Source organism: Oreochromis niloticus, linkage group LG20, assembly GCF_001858045.2.
Source record: "Oreochromis niloticus isolate F11D_XX linkage group LG20, O_niloticus_UMD_NMBU, whole genome shotgun sequence".
Classification (NCBI taxonomy): domain Eukaryota; kingdom Metazoa; phylum Chordata; class Actinopteri; order Cichliformes; family Cichlidae; genus Oreochromis; species Oreochromis niloticus.
Window position 1 is genome coordinate 22,556,625 of NC_031984.2, and position 25,079 is coordinate 22,581,703.

General features: G+C 41.5%; 1 protein-coding gene across 1 annotated transcript in view; it reads right to left on the reverse strand.

Moving 5' to 3' along the window:
* The window catches only part of cntn3a.2 (contactin 3a, tandem duplicate 2), a 41,057-nt gene extending 16,375 nt beyond the window's left edge, over positions 1 to 24,682 (reverse strand). Inside the window, exons 1-14 of the mRNA XM_005478223.4 lie at positions 24,134 to 24,682; positions 21,474 to 21,614; positions 20,627 to 20,762; positions 14,343 to 14,518; positions 12,432 to 12,527; positions 12,059 to 12,262; positions 11,109 to 11,211; positions 10,209 to 10,393; positions 9,214 to 9,350; positions 8,065 to 8,194; positions 7,421 to 7,571; positions 6,999 to 7,126; positions 5,543 to 5,712; positions 4,070 to 4,187 (exon numbers count right to left, since the gene is read on the reverse strand). Of these exons, the coding sequence (XP_005478280.1) occupies positions 4,070 to 4,187; positions 5,543 to 5,712; positions 6,999 to 7,126; positions 7,421 to 7,571; positions 8,065 to 8,194; positions 9,214 to 9,350; positions 10,209 to 10,393; positions 11,109 to 11,211; positions 12,059 to 12,262; positions 12,432 to 12,527; positions 14,343 to 14,518; positions 20,627 to 20,762; positions 21,474 to 21,528 (1,789 nt within the window). The 5' untranslated portion in view covers positions 21,529 to 21,614; positions 24,134 to 24,682. The remainder of the gene's footprint in view (positions 1 to 4,069; positions 4,188 to 5,542; positions 5,713 to 6,998; positions 7,127 to 7,420; positions 7,572 to 8,064; positions 8,195 to 9,213; positions 9,351 to 10,208; positions 10,394 to 11,108; positions 11,212 to 12,058; positions 12,263 to 12,431; positions 12,528 to 14,342; positions 14,519 to 20,626; positions 20,763 to 21,473; positions 21,615 to 24,133) is intronic.
* Between the last annotated feature and the right edge of the window lie 397 nt (positions 24,683 to 25,079).

Consider the following 25,079-nt stretch of genomic DNA (forward strand, 5'->3'; position numbering starts at 1 on the left):
GATCTCAACCAAATATTTCCCAAATTCTCAAAATGTGCTGCAACACGTGCCAGAAGTGAATCTAAACAAGAGCATATCATAAGCGGGTTGAAATAACAGTGTTAAAACACATCGTTCTGAAGTGTTACATTGACTGTCATGAGTTGTATTTCCCTAAAAACTATCTCTCGGGATAATGATGATGATGGTGGTGCAGCTGTCAAACAAGCACAAGTGTTCCCCAAGTGGTTCGAATGCTAATGACTGTGATATTATCCTTATATTGTGACCTTCTCCAGAGCCACCATCACCACCCAGTGGAGTGTTTGTGAGGCATCTAAAACAGGGGGTTTTTCCACACCCATTGTGAAAAACAAGAACCCAGATGATCACTCAAGAGTCTTTGTGTCAGGAGCGATTATCATTGACCTTCAGCGCTGCGAGAGGAAAGGAGCGAAACCCGATTGTAAATAACACCCTGCGAAATTATCGAGCTGACTAATATACATGATTGTAACAATATGTCTGATGCCAGTAACGCCAACGATCACTGTTACCGCGATAGTAAACGGCCATGCGTGCTGCTGCAGAATCCCGGTGAAAGGAGACGTCTTGCTGTTGTTTGTCTTAACATTAAAATAGATTTTTCCTTTTTTTTTAAAGAACATGCAAATGCAGCCACTGGGGGAAGCTGGCTGCGCTTTCATGTTTCCTCACCTTCCTCTTAAATTATACAGCCACGCAGAATGGTTTGATCTTATTTGTCAAGGTTTTGAGCTATTTATCTCTAACATTTCGGCATCCTTCGCAAAAGAAAGGGGAGTGAATTTAAATTAGAAGAAAAAACACTTTAAAAAAACATAAAAACAAAACCAAACTGCAGATTCAGTCTACCCGATGCTTTAAATATTCCTCACAACATGGGACAGTTTCTTTAGACAAATTAGTTCAATTAAAATCAGGGACAGACAAGGACAATTTCTCTGGGAAGATGAGAGGTGGCAGACAGTGCATTTAGTTGTGAATTTTATTTAAATAATGAGGTTCTTATTCTTTAATTGCCTATTTGAATGATTTAAGAAAAAATGAACTGTGCTACATTTCAAATGTAATGCGAAATAAGCTTTTTTATAAGTTCAATAAGGGAGCCTCTGCTCCTCCTTACTGATTTGGACTATTACTACTATTTTTTTTGTCACTTTCATTTTCCCACGCTGTCAAAATCAGCTCTTTCTCAATTTCAGCTCACTACTTTTGCCCAATTAGCCCGGAGACACTGTTCTCACTCTGCCTGTCAGCAGCCTGTCTATCACAAATACTTCTTCCATTTACACAAGTTGTCCAGGGTATCTTTACTGAACTCATCTGATTACTCTGCTCCACCATCATCAGGGTTTAGTCCTGTCACTATCTTCCACTTTCATCTGAGCCTCAGCTCTAACGTTCTTATTAGATTTGATCAAACTGTAAATACTTACACCTGCGAGCTACATTTCCTTTCCTTCCAAATGACCTCTTCTCATTTAATGACACGTAGCTACAAGCTACAACAGTTTGAAGACAAACAGCTAAACTGGCAGACATCCAGAAAGGAATGTCATCCTATATTTCCCCAAAAAACAAAGACTAGAGAAAATCTCAAGTACTCGCATAGACATGTATTATGATACTCTATCGATACAGGGACACTAAATGTTAATATTTTATTAAATAAATCTAAATATTCTGTGAATACTATATACAAAAGGGCTCATTTCATGCACTAAAATCTTGAGTTAATGTTACTCAAACAAACGTACATGCTTACATCTGCTTACATGCTTACAAAAATTAACAAAAGCAGCTGCCAGCTGTTTGTTTTGAATTTTCCTCACATTCTAGGACCGATTTCAGCTTCCGGTGACTAAATGGTTGCACAGAACTTGAGAATGTTGCACACCCACTACACATTTTGATTGCAAAGTGATTGCACAGATTGCCTGATAGGAGGTAACCTTTCTGCAAACAGTTGCAGTCTGATTTGGAGTGACTGCAATCACTCTCAGAGAGAATGTCGAAGGTTTGCAATTAATTGCTGTCTTATTGGTAACATGTTGCCATCAGTCTGAATGAGGCTCTGTCAAAGAGTTGAATGTTGTACTTTGGTTGGTATCCTTGACAATCTAATTTTGCCTTAAAAAAACAAACAAAAACAAAAACAAAACTGAAGCGAGATAACTTTATCTTCTTGGAAAAACAGATATTGACAAAGTTTAACTTTGAGGACATCATTTGCAGTTCAAAAAAAATGTTGATAGTTCACAATATGTGTTATTGCAACGCTCATACTTCAAAATGTAACAAATGATAATAATATTTGATTGTGCATTAAGTGTTGTGATAATATCGCTCATGACATATCTGGTGAGTCTTACCTGTATGAAATACACAGTTTTTGGAAAATAAAAATTAAGTTAATGCCCCATGTTACCATGAAAATGACTTCAAATACATCTACTTTATATGCAAACCGCTGCTTACACATTGGTGCTTTGATAGTAAAACTGTCATTAATCCATTTTTCTGTCAAGCCACCATTTTTTTGTTAGTTTTGATATTTTTCTTAAATTGACTATTTTATCATCACTGCATTGCTGCTTTCACCCATGTAAAAGGTGCATTTGAAAACTGGCTCTTATCTGTTGGTTTCTACTCCACGTGCTGCGTTAATATTTTGTATTTTGGGATGTCAACATTTGCTTGCTGAATGGTTCATGTGGTATTTTCTGTACCTCACTGTTTAAGTTACTTATCCTCTGACAGGGATAACGACGGTTGGGGTTTCCAAACCCGGACAAAAACGGAACAAACTGCTTGCACTGCACTGCAGCATGTCTCCGGTTGTCTGGAGTGGTATAAAAAAAGCATTTTTTTTTTCTACCTTGATGATTTCTTTCCTGTCCACCTCTTGCTTTGCCACCCAGAATTTGAAGCTATTCGATCCAAACTTTGAGACATCTGTGACAGCTGCCGCGAGCAGGAAGTGTAAATAATGCACAATCTTGAGTCACACTCGAGCTTGTCTCCAGTCAGGAGGCCAATCCATTTCCCTGGACTTGATATTGCTCCAGCTGGATAAACAGCATTACTTCCTATTTTTCTTTGTCCGGAGTCATTCGTAAAGAAATGCTTATTAAGAAGAGCTTCTGCACGTCGAGTTAAATAGCAACTTGGTATCCTTGCAAGATAAAGCTATGGATTCAACCTTTTCAAATCCTGACACTAAAATCATCCCTCACCTCATCTGACATTTAGCATATTTGGGTAGTGTCAATTTGCTGGGCTATTTGGTGTATTGATCCCACCCCGAAACATCCCTCCTCCAATTCCACGAGCAACACAAACACACCGCTCCCTGAAATAAATAACAAAAGTTATTTTGTTCTGCCAAATGTAGCTCTCGACAATAATGTCTCTCAGGAGCTATACATACTGCATGAGTGAGCGCAGACAGGCATGTAAGCATTCTGCTGTCAAGTACACTGCAACAATATTGAAAACTGGTCATTAAAAGACAGGGAGAGGGAGAAAAAGGAACACATCTTAAAAAATGTATCGCTCGTATTCTTAGAATTTCACACAGTTTTGTGAAGTTTCTGCTTCCAAAAACATCTCTGAGTGCAAGAGAAAAGGGAAGCGGCCTCCTCTGTTTGATGTAATGAAGCGCCTTGTAGTAGAAATAAACACTCTGATGATATCCAGGGTGATTCTGATGAGAATATGGGCACTTTGGTCGCACTGCAATCTCAATCTAAAACAAACCTATTTGAGTTTAAAAACCCTATCGAAAACTGCACGCCTCAAAAGATTTTTTTTTTAATTCTCAGCAAAGCATAGCGATGTAATCTCTCTGAAATCTCTTTAACACTGCTCTGCTCAGTAACACTTAAAGACTACAGACTTCTTTTTACTGAGGCTGCATCCATCATCCACTTTACGTTGAGTCTACTTTTTTTAATTTCTCTCTCTTCCTTTTTTTACCCATTAAACATCCCTGGCTGTAAGCCCTGTTTTAATTGGTGACTGCAGAGCAGAGACGAGCTTTTCTTACCTTTCACAATCAATACAGCCACGGCTGATAGACTCTCCACGTCCGTGTCCACCACACAGATGTATTTGCCAGCATGGTAAAGCTGAATGTTCCTGATCATAAGATCTCCTGCTGTTCTCTACCGAAGGAGGAAAGAGAGCTTTATGTAGCATGAAAGATAATGGACCTCGTGACAGCTTATTAAAGAAGGTAGCAAAGCATATATAAAGACACAGTAAATAGCAGCTCCAAAAACCGTTTGCATATCCTTTAGTTACAGTATTTAGCTTGGAAATTGCTGAGGAAAAGTGGCTGCACAGTGTTTCTGGGAGAAATTCTGTGTATATACAGTATCGGGTCACAAACAGCTGTTCAACATGAGCTCGAATGAAAAAGAAAAAGGCCAAAATTCACAAAAACAACAGAGAGTAAATTGAGTTTTTGTGTCTGACAAGGTCTCGACTGCTTTACCCGCCTTTTGCAGAGGTCAGTGCTGTGACCTTCAAGACCTGTTGCAAGCAAATACATAAATAAGCTTTTACTACTGAGTACAGCAGGCAGCTTTTGCTCATTTGGAGAAGGAAACAAAAAAAAAAAAGAAAAAAGAAAAGAAAAGGCTCTCATCTAAGAGGACACCCGTAAGCAGAAAATGGTAAATTAGTGGTGAAATCGTTCTCTTGGCTTTGGCAGGGAAACGTGGCAGCACAGCCAATGTGGTTTAATTATGGAAATTAAATTCCCTGAAGCAGCAAAGTTAAGTTGATAATCTCTTTGGACTGGGGACATTTGAGCATTTCTGGGGAAGGAGTCTCTTTTCAGATAAGAACATTGTCAGTCAAACACATACACACACACACCCAAGAAGAATGGTTAATCTCAAAGGGTGCGAGGATGTTCTCAAAGTGTTTTGTCATTTGGGTCCCTGCCATGCTTTGATTCCTTTACAAGGCACCTCTAATAATACGTATTCCTTCCCGTTATGAAGAGGCTGTGCAGCAGGCCATGTCAAAGCAGAATTTGAAGAGACCAGCCAACGTATTAAAAAATAGATGACTTCAGAAGACTGAGCAAGAGTAAGAGAAGTGTGCTCAAATAGAAGACAACCTGTCACAATGGCTGAGCAACTAGCGCATTACCTACATGATGATTTCTATGTAGGAAGTGTATTTTGACACGACGGCTGCCATGTTTCCATTCACAAGAATACAATTAGAAGCTAAGAGGTCTTGAATGATCTAATAGCGCTTCATTGCAAAGACTTTTCCCCAGCCTTCTTTGCCACCAGAGAGAAATTTAAAATAGCAAAAGAAAAAGGATGGTATCACAGCAAGTGCAGCAAAACTTGCCATGCTCTATCTCTCCAAGAAATACCAGGGTGTCAAACCACAAGCTGTCCCTTTAAACTAATGGCAGGGATGAAGTGAAGCAAGAGAGGTGCCAAGTGCCCATTCGCACATTAGAAAAAAAAAAAAACTACGGCTGCGGGTCACTCACCCCACCCACAAATTCAAAGTGACCGTCTCCCTTGGCGATGAGCTGTCCATTGAAGGCCCAGGAGAAAGAAACATCAAGGACGGGATCGCTGGCGACCTGGCAGGGTAACACAATGCTCTCGCCCACAATGATCTCTGTGTCCACTGGCCCCTGGATGATTCTGGTTGGATCTACCCAGGAAAAATAAAAATAAAAATGTGAGAGCCAGCCATTTCTAAAGGGGAGGGTGGCAATCTTATGTGAGACATGAGACTTTTCACTTCCAGCAGATGAGCAGCCCTTTTGTTGATTTTCAGGAAATAGAAGCAGAGTAGTGACACAACACTTCCCGAGACACAAAAAACATGCTCCGCAATACAGTGAGTCACAGGCAGAGCAGTCCTGTGTATATAAAGGAGGGTCTCATGAAAAACTCAGTCAAATAATGTGTGATAACATGCAGCCTTGCCACCACTAAAACGGCTCACATAATCTTCTGAAATCCTGATAGCAATTACAATACACCATGGATCAGATAAAACTTCATGTAATGAGCTGCTCTGCACAACTAGTACAACAAAAAAAAATTAAAAAATGAAGAGCGCTGCTTTAAAGTCTGCCATAGCAATCATTTGGCTAAGCCTTCTGTGCTTCAAAAAGTCAAGATAATGAACGGCAGGAATCAAATCAAGAAGATACAACACAAAGCAAGTGGATTTGTACTCTCACATCTTACCTTGGAGAAGCTGTCAAGGGATAAAAAAAAGTGTCCCCTCAGTTCTCAAGCTACTAATAATCAATGTGTGGGTCATGGCTCTGTGCCGCCGAATGCTTTACGGCTGTGAGAAAATACTCCGGTAATTTCAAAAAAAATAACTGGCCTTGGCAGTTACAGCGGCAGACAATATCATTCAGCACATTAATAAAAACCAATAAGAAACTCACAGAACATTCAACTCCAATGGAAAAAAAACCCCCAACACGCTCAACAATAACAGCATCTGTAACACCACCTCACTAATGTGCTCACCGCTTCCACTCAGGGCACTTTCATTTATTGCACTAAATTGGTTGCCTCAACTGCTTTGAGGAAAACAATGATCGAGTGTTTCGTCAAACGCCTTCCAAGCACATTACTGCAGCCGCTGCAAAACGCGTCTGGACAAAACGACTCAATAAAATACACGCATAAAGTTTTTTTGTTTTTATTACCTCCCTTCAAATAAAAACAAAACAATCAAATGATTATCTGAAATATTTAGTCTACTTAATCGCAAGAATAGAGACCTTACAAAGTATAGACACACACCTCAGCGCAAAACTTCAAAGTTTATTTTTTATTTTTTTTTAATGTAACCAGTTATTGACCCGGGTCCTCGCGGTACGCTAGCTCTCGTGTGTTAATCCATAGTGTGCAATAAATTCTGCTTACTAAGTGGAGCGCACAAACAATCTGCTATTTAACAGGAGAGCTTACCGGTAACGAGGAGCCTTCCAGTTGTACTTGACATGCCAAATCTATTCCTAGCGAAGCACGTATAGCTGCCTGCATCAGACTTGCTCACGTTGGCAAGCCTCAGCGTTCCATCTGGGGACAGTGTGATCCTATAGGAGTGTACAAACAGAGAGAGCAGTTTACAATCCGACTGCCAACAACAAAGACTCATTTTACCATCAGATAAACACCGACTTCTGGATTTTTCAGCATTCTACATAATGGACATCTTCCAGTTAGGCAGCGTGTGTGTGTGTGTGTGTGTGTGTGGTGAATATTGATTAGACCAAAGATGGCTTAAGATGAGTGTAGCTGGGATAGATAACTGGCTTATATACGGAAAAAACAAGCCTATTAAAGTGTGTACATTGACTTTTTCAGAATAACGTTAACCCTGTTACTACCTGTCATTGGTGTGGATTGGCAGGTTGCCTTTCTTCCATAAAATGCTAGCGATGGGATAGGCCTGGGGTTTACATTCTAAAGTCACTGTAGTTCCTGCCTTGGCTTTGAGCAAAGCTCTGAGGAGGTTCCCTGTGAAGTCTGGAGGAGAAGCTGATGGGAAACAGCAAACTGGCGTTAGTGCAAGACTGCAGCAAATCTCACTGAGCATTTCAAGCACCAGTTTGATCCATGAAAATCATCAAATCCTACAGTAATTGAAACACATCATTTTTTAAAACGGACGAATCAAACCGACATAAAAATCAAGGCTGGAACTGTGATTTTTAGGCAGTTTTATGTATTAATAAAAGAAGAAGAATTGAGCAGAAAATATTCTTATAACTTTTAATTGGTTTTGCAGTAAAAGTTCATGTTTACTATTCAGCTAGGAGTTTGGCATCTATTACACCATCTTCATCCCCACATCAAAGTAAAGGGGGTGAAAAAAATATATATTTAAATGTGTCTGACCCCACAAAAACATCCACATTGACCCCATTATCTGCTAATCCAGACAACCTTTAAGAATGACAGAAAGATGACCTTTAAGATTCTTTGGCAACAAAGATTTGAGGATTTAGAAGAGAGATAAATGCCATCCTACCTAAAACCATTAGTTCAGCAGCAAAATATATGACACCGTGTTTATTCTCGGCCACACACTGGTACATGCCAGCGTCAGACAGGGTCAGCGCAGACACTGACAGGACTCCGTCCTCCACATGGATCCTGTCCTGTGAAGAAACGGATGGAAGAAAGCAATTATTGCCTTACACTTACAGGTAGCTTCTGCTTTCTGCGGCACGCTCTTGCAAAGCTTGACAAGTGCTGGATTTGTTTAGAGGTGCTGTCAATGGACGCGGATCAAATCAGGATGCTGTTGCAAAATAATTTATCGCTATGAGCACAAAGCACAATTTTGTTTTCTAAGTATGGAACATTCATTTTTTTCCCTATCTTGTACACTTTTGGTCCAGTCTATGCAATATTTGAGCTTTTTGTATTATATTTGTACTTTTTTATTTATTTTCTCAGTGTTAACCATATACAGTACAGCACCTTCTAATGTTTTTTTAATCATTAGCTATATTCTGTACTATAAATATGAAACAAATTAGATAAAACTGCAACTTTCATGGTGAAAATCATATTCTGAATCGTACAACAGTAAAAACAATAAACCTCAAATAAAAGAAGGATATTTAAACATTAGTTTTGAACAATATCAGGATGGTTATTGCTACAGTATAATGCATAAGAGGTAAGAAATTAAGTGTCAGAGGCATATCGAGGTCAGCCAAATTTAAAAATCTCAAAATATGCAAGACCACATGTATTTCTCTGGTGGTCTAGAGTTAGGTGTACTGCTATATACAGTGTATTTCACAGAAGATTAAACCCATTGTCCCTCAATATGAAGGAGCTTAAACATGCACCATGAATAATGAAAAACAACCACTGACTCCATTCAGATAAAATAGAGCAATCTCTCGGGAGCCGTACACATCCACTTTCTAAGACTCCGTAATCTGCCAAGGTAAAGCGGAATACGAGACAGTTACATCCATGTCTCATCACTGGCACACCTTAGCAAGATGTTTACCCTCTCCTCTCATCACACTCTGAATTACACTCGGGAAAACAGCAGTGTGTTTTATGCCAGGCTCTCGGAAATGAAAGGATGAGCTGAAGCTGAAGATTAAGTCTTTAAAATGAAACACTTGTAGGTGGCAGACGACAGCCGGTAATTTACCTCTGAGAGGAGCTGTTGGCCGTTCTTCAGCCACGTGTAGGAGGGTTTGGGCCTGCCGTTGGCTCGACACTCCCAGTAAAGTCTCTCCTCAATGGCTAGAGCCGTGTCTTTCATTGTCTGGACCCACTGAGGCTTTGCTGAGGACACAGAATTATCCTCGAGTGAATTATCTGACAAGAACCAGAGGGCAGATTTCGAGGAAGGAGCATTATCGTATTAAATAAGCTGCATCTAAATAAGTTCAAAGGAAAGCGTGTGCAGATTGGCAGCCCAAATTAGGGGGGGATCGTCAATGGGTTTTCCTTTAAGAGGCTAGAGGAGAGAAAATTGAATGCAGTCTATCAGTTACATCTCTTAAATGTGTCAGCAGCCCGAGGCAACCCAAAGATTAACACAAAGGAAGAAGCTCTCATGACCGGCGAAGAGCACCCGATACCAGCACTCACCCCCCCAACTGTCACCTTAATTCTGCGTATAATAAATGTCAGGTCCTGTTTGTTTCCCATCCAGCACACAACCCCCCCCCGATGTCTCTCATATATTTACAGCTTTCAGGAAATTTCATGGGTTTCATGAGTGCAATGCTCATAATAAGCACAGCTCACTTCGGTGGCACTGTACATACTGTCACTTCCAATTTCACAAGTGTCATTTTTCCCTCTTTCACAGATTCACAGGAAAACACAGCGGCTGAAGCAAGCCAAGAACCCAAAATGTAATAGCTGCAGTGAAACGCTTAAAATGCAGGAAGAAGGCAGAGATTTGTGTGTGCATTAAGGTAGCGTGTATAACAATGAGCTCTTGCTATTATCAAATTACTTATAGCTTTTAAACGATCACATTACAATTGTTTTTGCGCTTTGCCATTTACAAAGTCTAACGACGTGACAATTGTCGACGTTGCAGAAAGAAGCAGGGATATTGATTGTTTACCCATTTTGTCTAACTCAATTGTCTGTGGCGTCGTCTCAAAACTCAAACAAAAGTCGCAGTACCATAAAAAGCCAGCCGACCGCTGACTGTGTTCTTCCCCATCTTGTTCTCGGCCACGCACTCGTAACCGCCCGTGTCGTCCTGCTGAAAGCTGGGAATCTCCAGCACGGCGTTCGAGTACTTCATTTTGACTTTGCTGGGGAAGGGAACGCCGTTGGCCCTCCTCCAGGTGATTTCTGGGACGGGGCTGTAAGACACATGCGAAGGAAGAGCTCAGCGGGGAATCAGGTGCAGGTGTCTGTAACAATCTGTAGCAATAAAGCATCAGATGGACTGCAGTACTTTTTTTTTCCTTTTGCTGATAAATGGTCTAGACCACGGGTGTCAAAACAGATTGACCCAGCAAAGACTCCAATCTGGCCCACTGAGTGGTTTTGGAAAATATGAAAAATGGCATAATTTTTGGGAACCTTTAACTTTATTTTTACACATTTTACAGCTTTTCCCACTGATGAAGACCTCCCTCACTGTCATTCATACTAAAACAAAGTAATGAAGTAACAGATAAACAATTAAATGACCTTATCTACTACAGAAATGTCTTTATTTACAATGGGTAAGTAGAAAAAAAGACATTCTCTTGACAAAACTTTTGTTTTATAATTTATGAGCAATGAGCTACCAGATTTATTTAGGTAATTTTACACACCTATTTCTTACAATTTAAGCCCAAAGAGTCATGTTGACAGATTTCCTGTGGGCCGTATGTGCCCACAGGATATAAAATGAGTTTGACATCCCTGGTCTGGACTTAACCCATTCCAACGACACGTTGCTTTCAGACCAATCATGGCTTGATGCCACGCTCTAAGAACCATAATTGCTTAGAAATCCAGATGTTCCTTGTATAGAAAGAAAAGACAGTGAAAGATTAAAAACATGCTTGAGGAAATCCAGCTTACTTCCCAAGGGCGAAACATTCCAGCGTAACTGTTGATCCTTTCGCGGCGGGTACATTGTCTGGGAAATTAACTTCTATTTTTGGCTCGTATTCACCCATCACTCCTATGAGGACCAAGCACAAGAACTTGCTCAGTCTTCCATTATGCATGAGTTACAAGCATTACGGCTGGCATTATGGACCAAACAATAGCACTGGAAAGCTAACAGAGGAAAAAATGAAATGCACATGAGCAAACACTCTCTCATGGGTAAACTAAACTCAAAATCGTGCATCGCTTAAGAGTCCAGTCACCAGAGTGTAGCCAAAACCCAGCGAGGAATAATTTAAATACACTGAGCATTATTTTTCATCTAGAGATTTTTTTTAATCTGCTATTTCAAAGCTCGAGTAGGCAGTTCCTAACCCCTGTTGTGTTTCATTGTTAATATCAGCATTCAGGGAAGGCACTCAAGATCGCGACCAGAAAGTGATGCAACGGGATTTAAATTTATGCAGCTACATGTACAGTACACTGAGTGGAAACTGGCTGAACCACCAGAACACTCAATGTAATGGTCCACTGACGTATGACTTATGTTTAATTCATTCCCAAGGCAATCTTTATTCACTCGTTCTATGAAAGCATAACAGAGAACAGAACAACACGCCGCTGAGAACAGGCCCGAGAATTCATGTGAAAGCAAAGAGGAAGCTTTTAAAGGGACTGCGAATTATAAGAGAAGCTAAGTCAGCAAAGAAGAGATTTGGGTGCTTTGTTTGCTGGCCTACATTGAGGAGCAACTATTTACTTACAGGCATTAGCCCTCTGTGACTCAACTTCAGTGAGGTACAACGAGATAAAGAGCACTCTTGCTGGCGTGATGATTAAAGCCACCTTAAAATGAAAGGCCCATAATGCGAGGCTGAAAGGCAATACTTGTCACGTCAAAGGCACAAGCTGTGTCTTACCATCTGTCCTGAGGATCAGAGATGTGGGGGAGCTCTGAACCTTGCCCTTTGTGATGCTGTTCATCACTACACACGTGTAGTTGCCCACATCAGAGGGCTCCACCTTGGCAATGTAAAGGTTTCCCGTCTGCTGGGAGACGAAGCGCCGATTGTCTTGCTGAACGAAATACGGGTACTCATTGAAGATCCATGCATAAGTAAGGTCTGGAAGGCAAACAAGGAAGCGCATGAGACGATCCTGGATGCTCTCTGATATTAAATGTGATTAAGAGAATTAACTGTGATTAGAAAAGGGGCTAATCAGTGGCAGCAAGATTATGTTTTAATCTTGGCAGAACACTTCAGCAGGACTCAAAACAACAGCAGAATTTACCTCCTGAGGAAGTGGGCGTTCCACAAAGCAACACCACTCCTTGTCCCTCTCGGACGGACACTGCGCTTCTGGTGTGAACTTTGAAATGATCTAAGTCTGACAGGGGGGAAAAATGAAAAGGAAGCTTACTGTAGGATGTCACATATCAGGGGAGTGGAAAAGAGGCTGAGTAAAAGCTTTCTGCAAGACACTGACACAAACCCATAAGAAAGCTGTAATGAAAATTGCACTTCTGCAAGGCCTGAGGGAGAACAAAAGCAACTGAGACAAGTGAGGCTCTGAAACAGAAGAGTTTAGACAGAATGCTGAACCCAGGACCCGAATGAGATATGAGCGATATGCCATTTTATGAAAAAAGGAACTTGGATGTGAAAACCCGCCACTGACTTCATTTATATACATGTTTGTGTAAGCTGTGAAATCACAAGGATTGCCATAGAGACTTGACTTAGCACAGAATCTCAAATAGAAATCTATCCCGCAGCAGCAGAGATGGCCGAACAGGTAAACACACGAGCCAATCATGTTGCTGAACTGAGGCTCGCGCACAGAAGAGATTCATAGCCTCTGTATGAATCGTGTGAATTAGCCTGGCATATGTTCAAGGCTCTGGTGGGAGGAGCGAGAGCCATTCGTTACATCTGCACTCTGAATTGAGTCGTGATGAAGCCTGTAAGGCTGTGCAACTTTGCACGTGCCAAGCAGAATTACAATTTGAGGCTTTATAAACTTCATACTTCAACCTTTGCAGTTTTTTCTTAAATCAGTGCGTTAAAAGGTAGAGTTTGTCCATTGTAAAAATAAACTTTTGGATCTCTCTCTATTCGTTTTATAGTGATTTCAAAATAGCTGCCCAAAAACTGCCTGAGGGAGACGGGTTACCAAGACATTAATATACCATGACGAGATATGCTGCAAGAGCTCATAACACTATAAGAAAAAAGTTGAAACGACTGAAAACTTTTTTATTGAGCTACACCTTAAGGTATATGTACCTATTAGTAATTTTTTCTTGTTATTATTCTTTAGTGTTGCATCCAAATATTGCTAAGTGAATCTGAAAAATCAAAAGAACTATATTTGTTCATTGGAGGCTCCTTTGAAGGTTAAAAAATGACTCAAACTTTTTTCAGAGAGGTTAGATTATCCACTGGAACCCGGTCATTATTCTCAAGTCATTGTTGTTAAGTTAAAATGTCATTATTTCATTTTTTCTGACCGCCCCACATCTTAAAAGCTTGTCAAAAAAGACCCAAAACATCTGCACGGGCAGATACCACCACCGAGTGAAGGTGTGAAAAGGCGCTTTGTTGCGATCTGCATGAAAGGAAGCCTTAATGAATAGTATAGAAGTAATAAGTATTCATTTGGTTATTCATTTGAGTTGTTTACTTGCTTCACCAGCAGATACGTGATGTGAAAGTACATTTTTTTACTGCCTAAATTATTATTTTTGTGGCGATGCATTGTAGTATAGTTTGTACTGCAGCTTTTATTCATTTGCTTTGTTCTTCCTTTTTCATAACAGTGCAGGTATGCTGTGTTCTTATTTTTTTATTCTTCAGGCTCCAGTCCTTATTAAGTTATTCTTCAAACACTACTTGTGCAATTTGGTAGACTACTGTACCCCAGAGTGCATCCAACGAAACTGGAATGACTTCTGATTGAAGCAAACAACACAAAGTGAAATAGCAACTCTTATTCTGCATGACCATAAGTAAGGAAGCGTCATCGCACTCAGATTCTTCCCATGTTACGTTAACATTTAATGCGGCTCCCCACTGAACTCGCTGCATGCTGATAAATACTGCAAATAAAGCGCTTCCATTTTAGTGTACGTCTGCATTATTTGTAGTTAAGAGCATTTACACACCCGTGCTTTTTGTAGTTAAAACTCTGACTGTAACTTACAGGCAAACTGAAGACTTGCTCTTCTGCTGAGGATAGCTCCTACTGTGTTGTAGGCCATACACTGGTACATCCCTACATCCTGGTAGCGGTCCAGGCTGCTTATAATGAGGTTGCCCCCAGACAGACGCCGCCGCCGATCCAGACCCAGATTTATGAGAGTCCCATTCAATGACCATCTGTGAGGGCAAAGACACCATCAGTCCCTGGCAAAACACGCAGTCCACTTCTTCCTTCCAACCAAGGTGGTCTGACAGGAGGTGAGTGGAGAACACAATTCACTGTGGTAACTCACTTGGAATAAGAATAATACACTTTATGTGGTGTGATTTGCGCTGGTGCCGAGGATTTTAAAAGGTTGCTAGTTGAAATGAACTCTTGTGGTTAGGACTTTGGCCAGCGATTATTTTCGGCTGTGATTAAACTTCCTTAAAAACAAACAAATCTGCAAACACAACTGTGTTGTGTTCAGGGTTAAGGACAATGGAGTTGATACACGTGTGACTACCAGCAAATTATGGATAGTTCTGTGCATCAGCTTGATAAACTTTACATGCAGTCATTTGAAAAGAAAGTACACCCTCTTTAAATTCTAAGGCTCGTGCATCAGGACACAATGAAAATTAATTGATTCAAAGTTGATACAAGGTTACTACAGGCTCAGACAAACAGATGATGACATATTATGCCATGCCATTATATACTGAAAAAACCAAACAAATCCCCACCCCAGCAAAATGCAGAAGCAGTGCATGAAAAAACTAAGTACACCCTTACTGATTCCCCAGGAATTAAGAGGATGAGAAGCAGCCAAGCGCTGCTAATCCAGTCCACTTGATTAAGTGATCATCAGCAAGTCTGAGCACCTCTATAAAAGAAAAAAATTTGGCAGTCTGTTGGTCTGTAAAGTTCAGGTGTGTGTTAGCAAAATGCCAAGGAGGAAAGACATCAGCAGTGATCTGGGAGAAGCTGCTGACCATTAAACTGGGTAGGGTCTAAAGGACATTTCCCCACAATTTCAAGTCCATCATTCTACAGTAAGAGTGATTATTCACAAGTGGAAAAAACTCAAGACAGCTGCTAGTCTTCCCAGGAGTGGGAGTGCCAGCAAATTCACCTGAGGTCAGACAGGTGACCTGCAAAAACCTCAAAGCAACATCTGAGTTAGCATTAAAAGTTAAAGCTCATGACAACACAATTAGAAAAACACAAGTATGGCTTGGCTGGAAGAGTTGCCAGGAGAAAACTCTCTTCTCTCTAAAAATAACACGGCTGCTCAGCTAAAGTTTGCAAAGCTGCATCTGCAGAAACCACAAGACTTCTGAAACAATGTCCTGTGGACAGGCTAGACCGTTGTTTGGCCACATTGATCTGTGCCACATTTGGAGAAAACCAAATGCAGAATATCAACACAAACACCTCAAACCAGCTGTCAGTGAGTCGACAATGAACTCCTCCAGACTTCAAGCTGACTGAAACCCTGTGGTGGGACCTTAAGAGAGCTGTGCATAAACAACAGTCTGCAAACTTTGATGAACTGAATCAATGCTGTAAAGACGAGTGGATCAAAATTCCTCCACAACAATGTGAGAGACTGATAAAGTCACGCAAAAAACTATCCATTCAAGTTATTGTGGTTATAGTTATTCCCAAAATGCAGAAACATTTTGCAGAAACCAAAATGTTTCTGCATTTTAGCTTATTTTTGTTAAAATAAATAAATAAACAATACATCATATATTGTGGTACATCTGAGGTTGTATTTAAGTAATTTTAGAACCTGATAAGGACCTGATGAGTTTATTATCTGATGAAATTTACCACCTTAGGATTAAAAGAGAGCGTACTTTGTTTTTCGAGACTTGTGCTGCTCGAGCCAAGCATATTTTTTTGTACCTGTAGTCTAACAGTACCGTAATCAATACTGCTGCCATGTCCATATATCATTAATTTATTCAGCTAACAGATGTCCTTTATGTCTGTATAAACCTTGAAGTGCAAATTTCTTTCCTGTGTTGTATTTTTCCATTTTTCTTTATTTAGCTGTGCTACTACTTGCTGCTGCAGTTATCCCATTTTCCCCACAGGGATCATTAAAGTTTAATCTAGGGGTATCATACACAAAGCTGTCCTTCGCTATTTAAGAGGAGCAGAGGACAAAGGTTTTAGAAGCCATCCTGGACAATGATCATCAGTCTAACCATAATCACCTCGTCTCTGTCACATTAGATTTACATAATGTGATATTATTCCACCTTTGACTCCTCATCAGGACTAAACATTACCACCTGGCAAGAGGTAACAATGGCTCAATGTATCAAAGGAGGCCTTTTAAACTTTTTTTCACCCTTTATTATATCTTTCCAACACTTAGCAGGAGGAAGAACAAAAAAAAAAAGAAGCTCTGTGAAGCAGGTTAAGACGGCGCTATCAAATAAATGAAGCACCTAGAAGAACTCTTAAAAACTTAAGGTTAATTCATTGATTCAAACAAGTCTCATTATTCATTTTCATTCTCCGCCACCGCAAAAACTCTATCTCCTTTTAAATGCTATTCAAAAGCTGAGCATTGATGAGTTCAAGGACAGAGCACTTTTCAAGAATGTTCCATCATTTGTCTTTTAGAAGAAAAAACATAACCCTTTCTTTCACTTAGCAACACACTTCCTTTCTTGCTTTACTTAAGTGGCAACAAGTGGCAACAGACATGTGGGAGATGCAATGGATGACTTTTCGAAAGCATATATGTTTCGCTTCCCAGTAAAAGAGAGAAGAAAAATAAAACATTCTTAAAGAATAATTAGCGATCAGGTGAAACAATATCAACATTGGAATAACACTGGTCATTAAAATGCGTCACTGAATTCATGCGGATTTTACTTTAATGCTTTACATGGTTGCAGACTCATGACAATTGGAGTGGCTTCTTCCAGCCTCAGTAGAGCAATGGGCTCCACTGTATTAAAAAAAAGTGGTGGGAACATTTTGGGAGTATTACAAAAACCGTTTTCACACATAAACTCTGGAAAAAGTTGGGAGTACTTGGGAAGATGCCGTCTTCTCTCACATGCAGTACGCATGGAGATCGCTCGTGCCAGCCATGTTCTCGATGCTGGAAATATTCAGTTTGGTTTAGAGTAGAGATCTTCCTGTGCAGAGTGTCCACAAGGCAGCACAAAGGGCTCGCTAGCTGTGCATTCACCGGGGTATTATCTGTGCTGTTCTCACAATCTGTGCAAACCAGAACCCACTGCGTGGGACATTTGCATTCTCACATGCACCTCCATCAGGTAATATTTCGAAAAGTTGAGGGCTCATATCCCAATCTGTTCAAGCATCTGTGGGATGCCCGATCCAATAAGAGCTCTTAACCCAGCGGACCTCGAGGATCTGCTATCAATGAGCTTGACTCAGAGGTCCTGAATCCATGCCCAAAAAGGTCAGTGCCGTTTTGATGCATCTAAACAATAGGAGGTTTTAATGGCTGATCAGTGCACGTTTATCATGCTGCACAATGAGTTTGTGACTTAACCAATGCCTCTCTGCCTGAAATATTTCCACAGGGCTGCACATAGATTGCTTACACAGAATGCAGACTGGCAGATCAATTTGCTTTCACATCTATGGTATATGTGTATGTGGACATCCTGGAAAGGAGAGAGTGGTTGTTTATTTGACACCAGAGCCTGATTGACAGCTTTCCCACCAACTTGAACAAAAAAAAAAAGCAAGCGCTCAAATATAACACCTTTTTTTTTAAACTAATGAAATGTGACTCTTCATGAACCGTCTGTGCTGAAGAAACAAAGCAATAAAAAGGGCAGAAACTTGAAGTGGCAGGCAAAACTGCCCACTGGTTTCAGAAACATCAAATAACTTTCAAAAAATAAAGCTAAATATCTCCTTTACCAAGAAAGGGAAGCATAACAAACATTTGTGCGAAAAGACAGACATAAACAAGATGATGAAGTCGCTGGAGACGGAAAGGTGAAGAAAGACTCGACTACAAATATCCTGATGCCAGACACCGCAGGACTTCCCCAGAAGTCCCACGTCCATGCTCTGAGGCGAGACCATGCTTTGACGCCACGAGGCAGACCTACACAAGATCAGGCAGGTGGTTTTAATGTTGTGGCCGATCAATACACATGCAGCTTGGTCACTGTATGTAATGAGGTTAACCCTATTACTCTTGCGACTTACGATGAATACCTAAAGGGCTGGAATGACTAGTGATACATGCCTGCATGTTTGTGTAGGTGTCCATGTCCACTCTTGCATTCAGCTCTTAATCCCTTAGCCACCGTTTTCACCTCTTTTTGACCTGCTCTGAAGTGCCTCTGCTGTTCAGTGGTGCCACGAACACAGGGCAGGTGATTGAATGGCAACTGGAAAACTGAATTACTCCGCTTGAAACTCATTTTGTGAACACATGTTGTCTGACCACAGAGAAATTCGAGTATTCTGGATGATCTACCGGTCTAGAGCCACAGGCTTCAAACCTCAGGTCAAGTAAAGGGTAGACAAGTCACCTTCTGTTTACGTTTAAGACACTCACACAGTGTAACTTTTATAGCCTGCAGCGGCAACGATGCTTTTCTATAGAAGATCTGATTTTCTCCCATGAGTTTTTAAATCAGTGCTGTGTGCATAGTATGAAAGTCTCATATCTCTGTGAGTGACAGGAGTGGCAGAGGAAAGGGAAAAGGGGGAAAAGAGAAGAAGGGGGATGGGAGAGAGCAGTGTGAGCCCATTTACACTTCAAGAGAGGAGCCAGAGAGGTGCTGAGGGCATGCAGAGCCTAGCACAGCCAGCTTGACAAGACACCCCGTTAAACATGCTCATCTCACCTTTAATCAGTACATGGAAATACCTGGTCTTAGATGGGGAATGTGAAGAGCCTGAAATAATGAATGTACATACTCCACACCACTATCATTCATTTCATCTGCGCCGGCTGTGCTGCAGTAATTCCAACGTCGAACGCCAAAGACGCTTGTAATCAATGTCTGTTGGTGCCAACCGGTGTCTAGCAACCTGCATCGGCCTCATTGTGTTTTATAAGAGGAGACGATCATTAAGATGCTACACATGTGTCACTAAGATACTATCTGGTGAGACAAGAGGCAGATTGGTGGTGTGTTAGTCAATATGAATTAGTAAAGCCATAATGACACTGCTGCACAGAGTGTCTATGTGCATTTCAGTCTAATTTGGAGAAAATTAATAGAAAGGAAAGCGGCTTGCTTTTCCACATGAAAACTATAATCTAAATTGGCTTTGCAAGAATGGCAAGCTGCAAGCAGCCAGGAGTATAAAGAGGTGTCTGCATCTGTATTACTTTTCTTTTCTGCGGGTAAAAATTCACTGAGAATATCCAGATGAGTACATCACTTCTTCCTTTCCCTCATCTTCTTTTTCCATTTAGATTGCGATCATGTCTCAATGCAGCTTTTATGTTTGCTCAACTAATCATTTACTTTAAACAAGCTCCTCTTTTGACGTTGACAGTTGAGAAAATACCGTCGGTGATGAAAGCGAAAGAGTGGAGAAAGTGCAAGTAACTGCTTATGAGGTGGAGAAGGAGTCCGCCTGTGTTATTTTAAACAAAAGAGCAATACGGCGTTGATAATGTGCTAACTGAACTACAGTTCAGTTAGCTGTAGTCTAAATGAACTACAGTCCTAAAGCTGTAGTTCATTTAGGACTACACACTGTAGTCCTAAATGAACTACAGTTCAGTTAGGACTCTGGATCTTTATTTCCATCAGTTTATATTTGAAAGCTGTGTTCTGGCATCTCACTCCCAATGTGTGAATGAATGTATTAAGCTGGAAGTGAGCACAAGCGGGACCCAACACAGAACAGAGTCATGCATCAGTGACTATAGACGGGACATTTAATAAGTCAGGTACAGCACAAGACAAAGTGATGGGGTGCAGGTGGGTTGCAAAGCACCTTGCAGGTGCAAACATGGGGAATGAGGCAAACCTGGGAAGGCTAAAGCAGCTTTAGTAGTGTGTCCTAAGTGAGATTTGCCAGTTAAATGTATGGAAGAGCATACATTTAACTGAGCAAGGCTGTCAGCTGATGTTGGCGAACGCTGAGGTCAGCTGAGCTGCTGGGATTGTGCTGAGCTCGACTTCTTATAAATGACTGCTACGTGAAACCCAACGAAATCTTGCAAATAATGATTTCTAAATCAGTCTTTCCCCTTTTTTAATAACCCCAAGCTAACATTTTTGAAAACCTGAAGAATAAAAACCTAAACGTGAATGTGCTCCTACCTGTACTGAGGAGATGGTGTTCCCTTTGCGTCACAAGTCAGAGTAGCTTCTTCTTCTATGGAGTCAATGGGAATGAACAAATCACCCGGCTCCATTCTCCATCTCGGACCATGGAATGATCCACTGTCCAGGCAATCTGACAGAGACACAGTTCCAGAGTGAGCATGAAGACAGAATAGAAACCACTGTAAAGGAGTCAGGACTCCATTATTACCTGATTTTTCTTAAATGGAAAAGTGTCATAAAGAGGCTTTTAAAACGGGGAAGCAAGTCTCATATCTTTGCAGGTGTTGCAAAGTGTTCTTGCAAACAAATAGATTTTTAAAAAATGAACCGCTCACAGTGTACCCCGGTACCAGGTTGCCATTTCTGTCATTTTAAAAGTGTCACTGCTCCAGCATTAAAGAATAAAATAAACACCTCTAGTTTAACAAATTCACAAGAAAACTTTTTTAATCATTTACTAACAAACTTTTTGTCTATGCTTGGTAAATACAAACATTACATGATTATTATTCATATAAAATCATTCCCAGCAGAAGGGGAAACCTTTGCTCTCTTTTTATGTTACTTAAATGTTTTTGACTAAGTGAAAAAAGAAAAGTAGAACGCCTCACCATCAGGTTACAATCACAGCGAAAGTGATGACGAAGATTGAGAGCATTGTGTCTGGATTGTGAGTGGAAGCCAATACTGCAGAGTGCTCCTATAAACCTGAGCCATCATCCTCTCTGACACTATTTTTGTCTCATTCCACAGCCGTAAATGTCCAAACCTGAACACACACGTGCGCACGCACCAGAAACCCCCCCAAAAATCCATCACTCATACAAAAAAGGTAGTTTACCTGTCAAACAGTCGATGATTGATAACAGTAGAAGCTGTTTCCATGGCAACGTCATCTTTGGCAGCCAGGGGTAAATGAGACTTTCATCCAATAAGCTTTGAAATGGCACTTGTGTTCTCCGAGAGAGAGAGGAGGCTTGACCTGTTGAAACGAGAATCTCGTTGTAAAATACCAAAAACTCCACCACTGCCAGCGTAACATCTTTTAATCACCTATCAAGCTAAGACAGGGGAAGTGTCAGAATTTTTCTGTCAGCGGAAACATAATCACTGTAAAACTGGAGGAACAGTTTGGTGCCGGATAGCCCTCACATCTCTAATCAGCAATGATCCAGGCAATGTCACTTTGCGCCCTGTAGTGTGGCCAACTTGAACCCAGAGATGTCTGAGGGTGATACCAGAGGCATATGGGAGGAAGTCCATGCCAATCTATTAGGGGAGCAACCAACGCCTAAGCTCATCCTTCACTTGGACGGATTCACTCTCTGGCTGCCTGAGGAGACTTGGACCTGGGAATTGGGTGCCATCCAATCAATTAGATTCACCCACAGCAGCATGTGTCTTCCCACATGCTGGGGTGAATCAAGACAGCCTGATGAGGAAGCCATTCCACCCAGGTCCGTAATCAAGGACAAGAGTCTGACTGCTTGTAGCATGTGTTGCAAATTGCGATGCGCGCGCTTCTTGCAGGAGGGGACTGAGCGCGTAATGATGCAATTACAAAATGTCAAACATACACACAATGAAGAGCAGGCAATAACACAGCAAATAAGGGAGCGGTATCATACACACAGACACACACATACACATATTACGAGTGCGCAGCGTATGGGAAAATTTGTGTATATTACTCTGCGCATGCATAAAAGGGAAGCGTATATGAATAAGTCGGGTCTGAAAATACAAGTTTCTTCAAGAGGTGTTGCGGCCGTATTAAGGGCAGGGGCAGATAATAACATCAATCTGCTAAATGTCACACAGCCCACACACACCTACACACTAAAGTTGCTTTCTCACCATGTACGAAACACATGTAACAGCCAGCCAGCCTCCACACACACACACACACACACACACACACACATATCCTCACTTTCCATTTAGAAGACATAAGCTGTGACGTGCGGCTCATTTGTGGTCTAATCCCAAGGCGAGTCTGGTTCAGAGTGCTACTTATGGAGGGTCTAATTGTTTGTTAGCTGCCTGCATGTCAAATCAGACACGTGGGGGTCTCAGCCAAGATTTTATTTCCTACCTTTCATGTTTGCTCCCCCCCACCCCCTTCCCAAAGTCTGCTAAATTGGATTGGTATGCCTCCTCTCTAGAAGACTTCTGCATGCCTTACCTCAGTAATAGGCCCACAGTGTACAAAGTGCTGGCATCTCAAGACTGAGAATTGGTGTGTGCAAAAGGTATGGAGGGTATTACAGTACAGTCAACTTCGCATGTTGCATGGTTTGCATTTGCAGCGGGGGTTCTGTCAGGGATGGCTCTGAGTTACATGTGTTTTTTTTCCCCCCTACACATCCAATAAATCGTTTAAAAATGCAAATTGGAGGATTAGAGAATTACACCAGTGTAACACATGCTGTATAGAGCTGTCCATACACAGATGCAAGCTGACCCACCCACCCACTCACACACACACACACACAAACACAAGCACACATTCACACTGCTTGCAATAATGGTGCTAACAGGATGGTGACAGAAGGTGGTGAGAAAGCTTTGGGGGGGGGGGGGGGGGGGGGTTGAATCACTCTCAATCAAGAAGGGTACTTTCTGGAACCAATACACCACTGGCTTAACTGACACTTAAAAAAAATTAAATGTATAAACACATATCTACCACCTACATCACACTCTGCCTGCATCCAAGTAACATGCTGACTGAACAAACAGCCCAGCTGGAAAGAGTAGGAGTGTACTTAGTTTGAAGGCCTGAGCTGCATTCATCACAGATTGTTCAGCTGACATTGTGGCATTAAAGTATGCAATTACCTTGTGAACGCTGCAAGGTAGAAACTGTGTGTGTGTGAGTGTGTGTGTGTGTACACCTTTTGCACTCAGTGTATCACATAAAGCCTATAATTACTGATACTTCTGATGGTTTTCTGTTTTATTTTTAAACTTAAAATACAGCCAAAAGAACCTTAATTACACGTTTCTTACTTTTCTTTCTTCTGTTTTAGTGCATGCAAGTCCACCCAAGCCCCATTCAGCCCTTAAAAAATGTGCTGGTCTTTGGCCTGTAGGTTAGCTCTATTTCACGGGGTGAGCTGCAGTGTGGCACCACACCAGGTAAGTACCACAGGAGCAGTTAGGGGGCTGAAATGCCAGGCTGTGACTAACTGCACCCCTTACATCACTTTGACAAAGAAAGGGAGGCATGTTGGAGCCAACTCCTTAATAAAAAAAAGAAAAAGAAGTCTCCTCTTTCTGGATTGCCTCTTTAAAAAAAATAAATAAATCAGCCTGCTCAGTGTGCAGGAATTGGCCGCAGTTGGGAGGTCACGTCACGTTGCTCGAGTCTAAAACAAACAATTATTCTCAAATAAAAGGCATTAGGAGCGGACGGTGCAGTTGGGAACAGCATAAAAACAGGCCGACGTGGTGGCAACAGCATGCCCGTCGCTATTTATATAAATTACACAGTCTTACCTGTTATCCCGAAATATCTTGACACCAATAGGAACCAAATTCAGCCCTCACGGATAAAACGACAAACTGCTCCTCCATGGAAACCTCGTTAGAAGAATTTCGGTCGCAATTGCAAGGTCGTTCGTACAGGTGAAACTGAGCCGGTGGTCAGTCACAGATAACGGGTAACGAAGGAGACATAAACACACGCGTTTCATATCGCTGCTCTCTCCCCACCTCCTCCTCCTTCTCCTCCACTCCCCACCAAAAAAAAAAGAAAAGAAAAGAAAAAAAAGAAAAAGCACACACGCGCGCGCGCGCTCGCACGCACAACACCCACGTTGTTTGCTGTGCTGAATCACATTTGCTACATCCACAGTTACGAGGCTTGACTCTCGCCCGTGTCTGCGCTCCAGTGCGAGTAAGTATGAAATGGGGCTTGAAAAAGGAACCTCGCGAGGATGATTTATTGTGCGCGTCAGAGTCCCGCTCTCCCCGCGAAGGAAGGAGGAGTGGGCTGCACGGCGGGGAGAAGGTCGATAAAGCAGCCAGAACGTGCAGCGATGGGATGGGAAGGTGGTGCGGTGAGGGAGGGAGGGAGGCAGGGAAGAAGGCGCACCTGGCGGGGAACTGCGCCCCCCTGCGTCTTCCTTTGGTACAGTCCTCCTGGCACACGTGCAGCCTACAGACATTAGTTTAAATTAAGCTAATTCTCCCACAGTGCCTGTTTGTGTAGTGTTTAGAAATGACAGAAAACATTCATTTCTTGGATAAACAGTTAAAATGACAAGTAGCGCTGTACAAGTATCAGGAAGTCTGGGAAGTATCAGTATCTATAAAAAGGATGTTATTTGAAATTCTCTGTTTGCTGCTAAAGCCTCTATAGCCATTAGGACTTGCACAAACACATGTAAGATTTATTTGTTTATTTTGCCTGTCCCTTTCTCACTGATTTGAATGGGGAGAG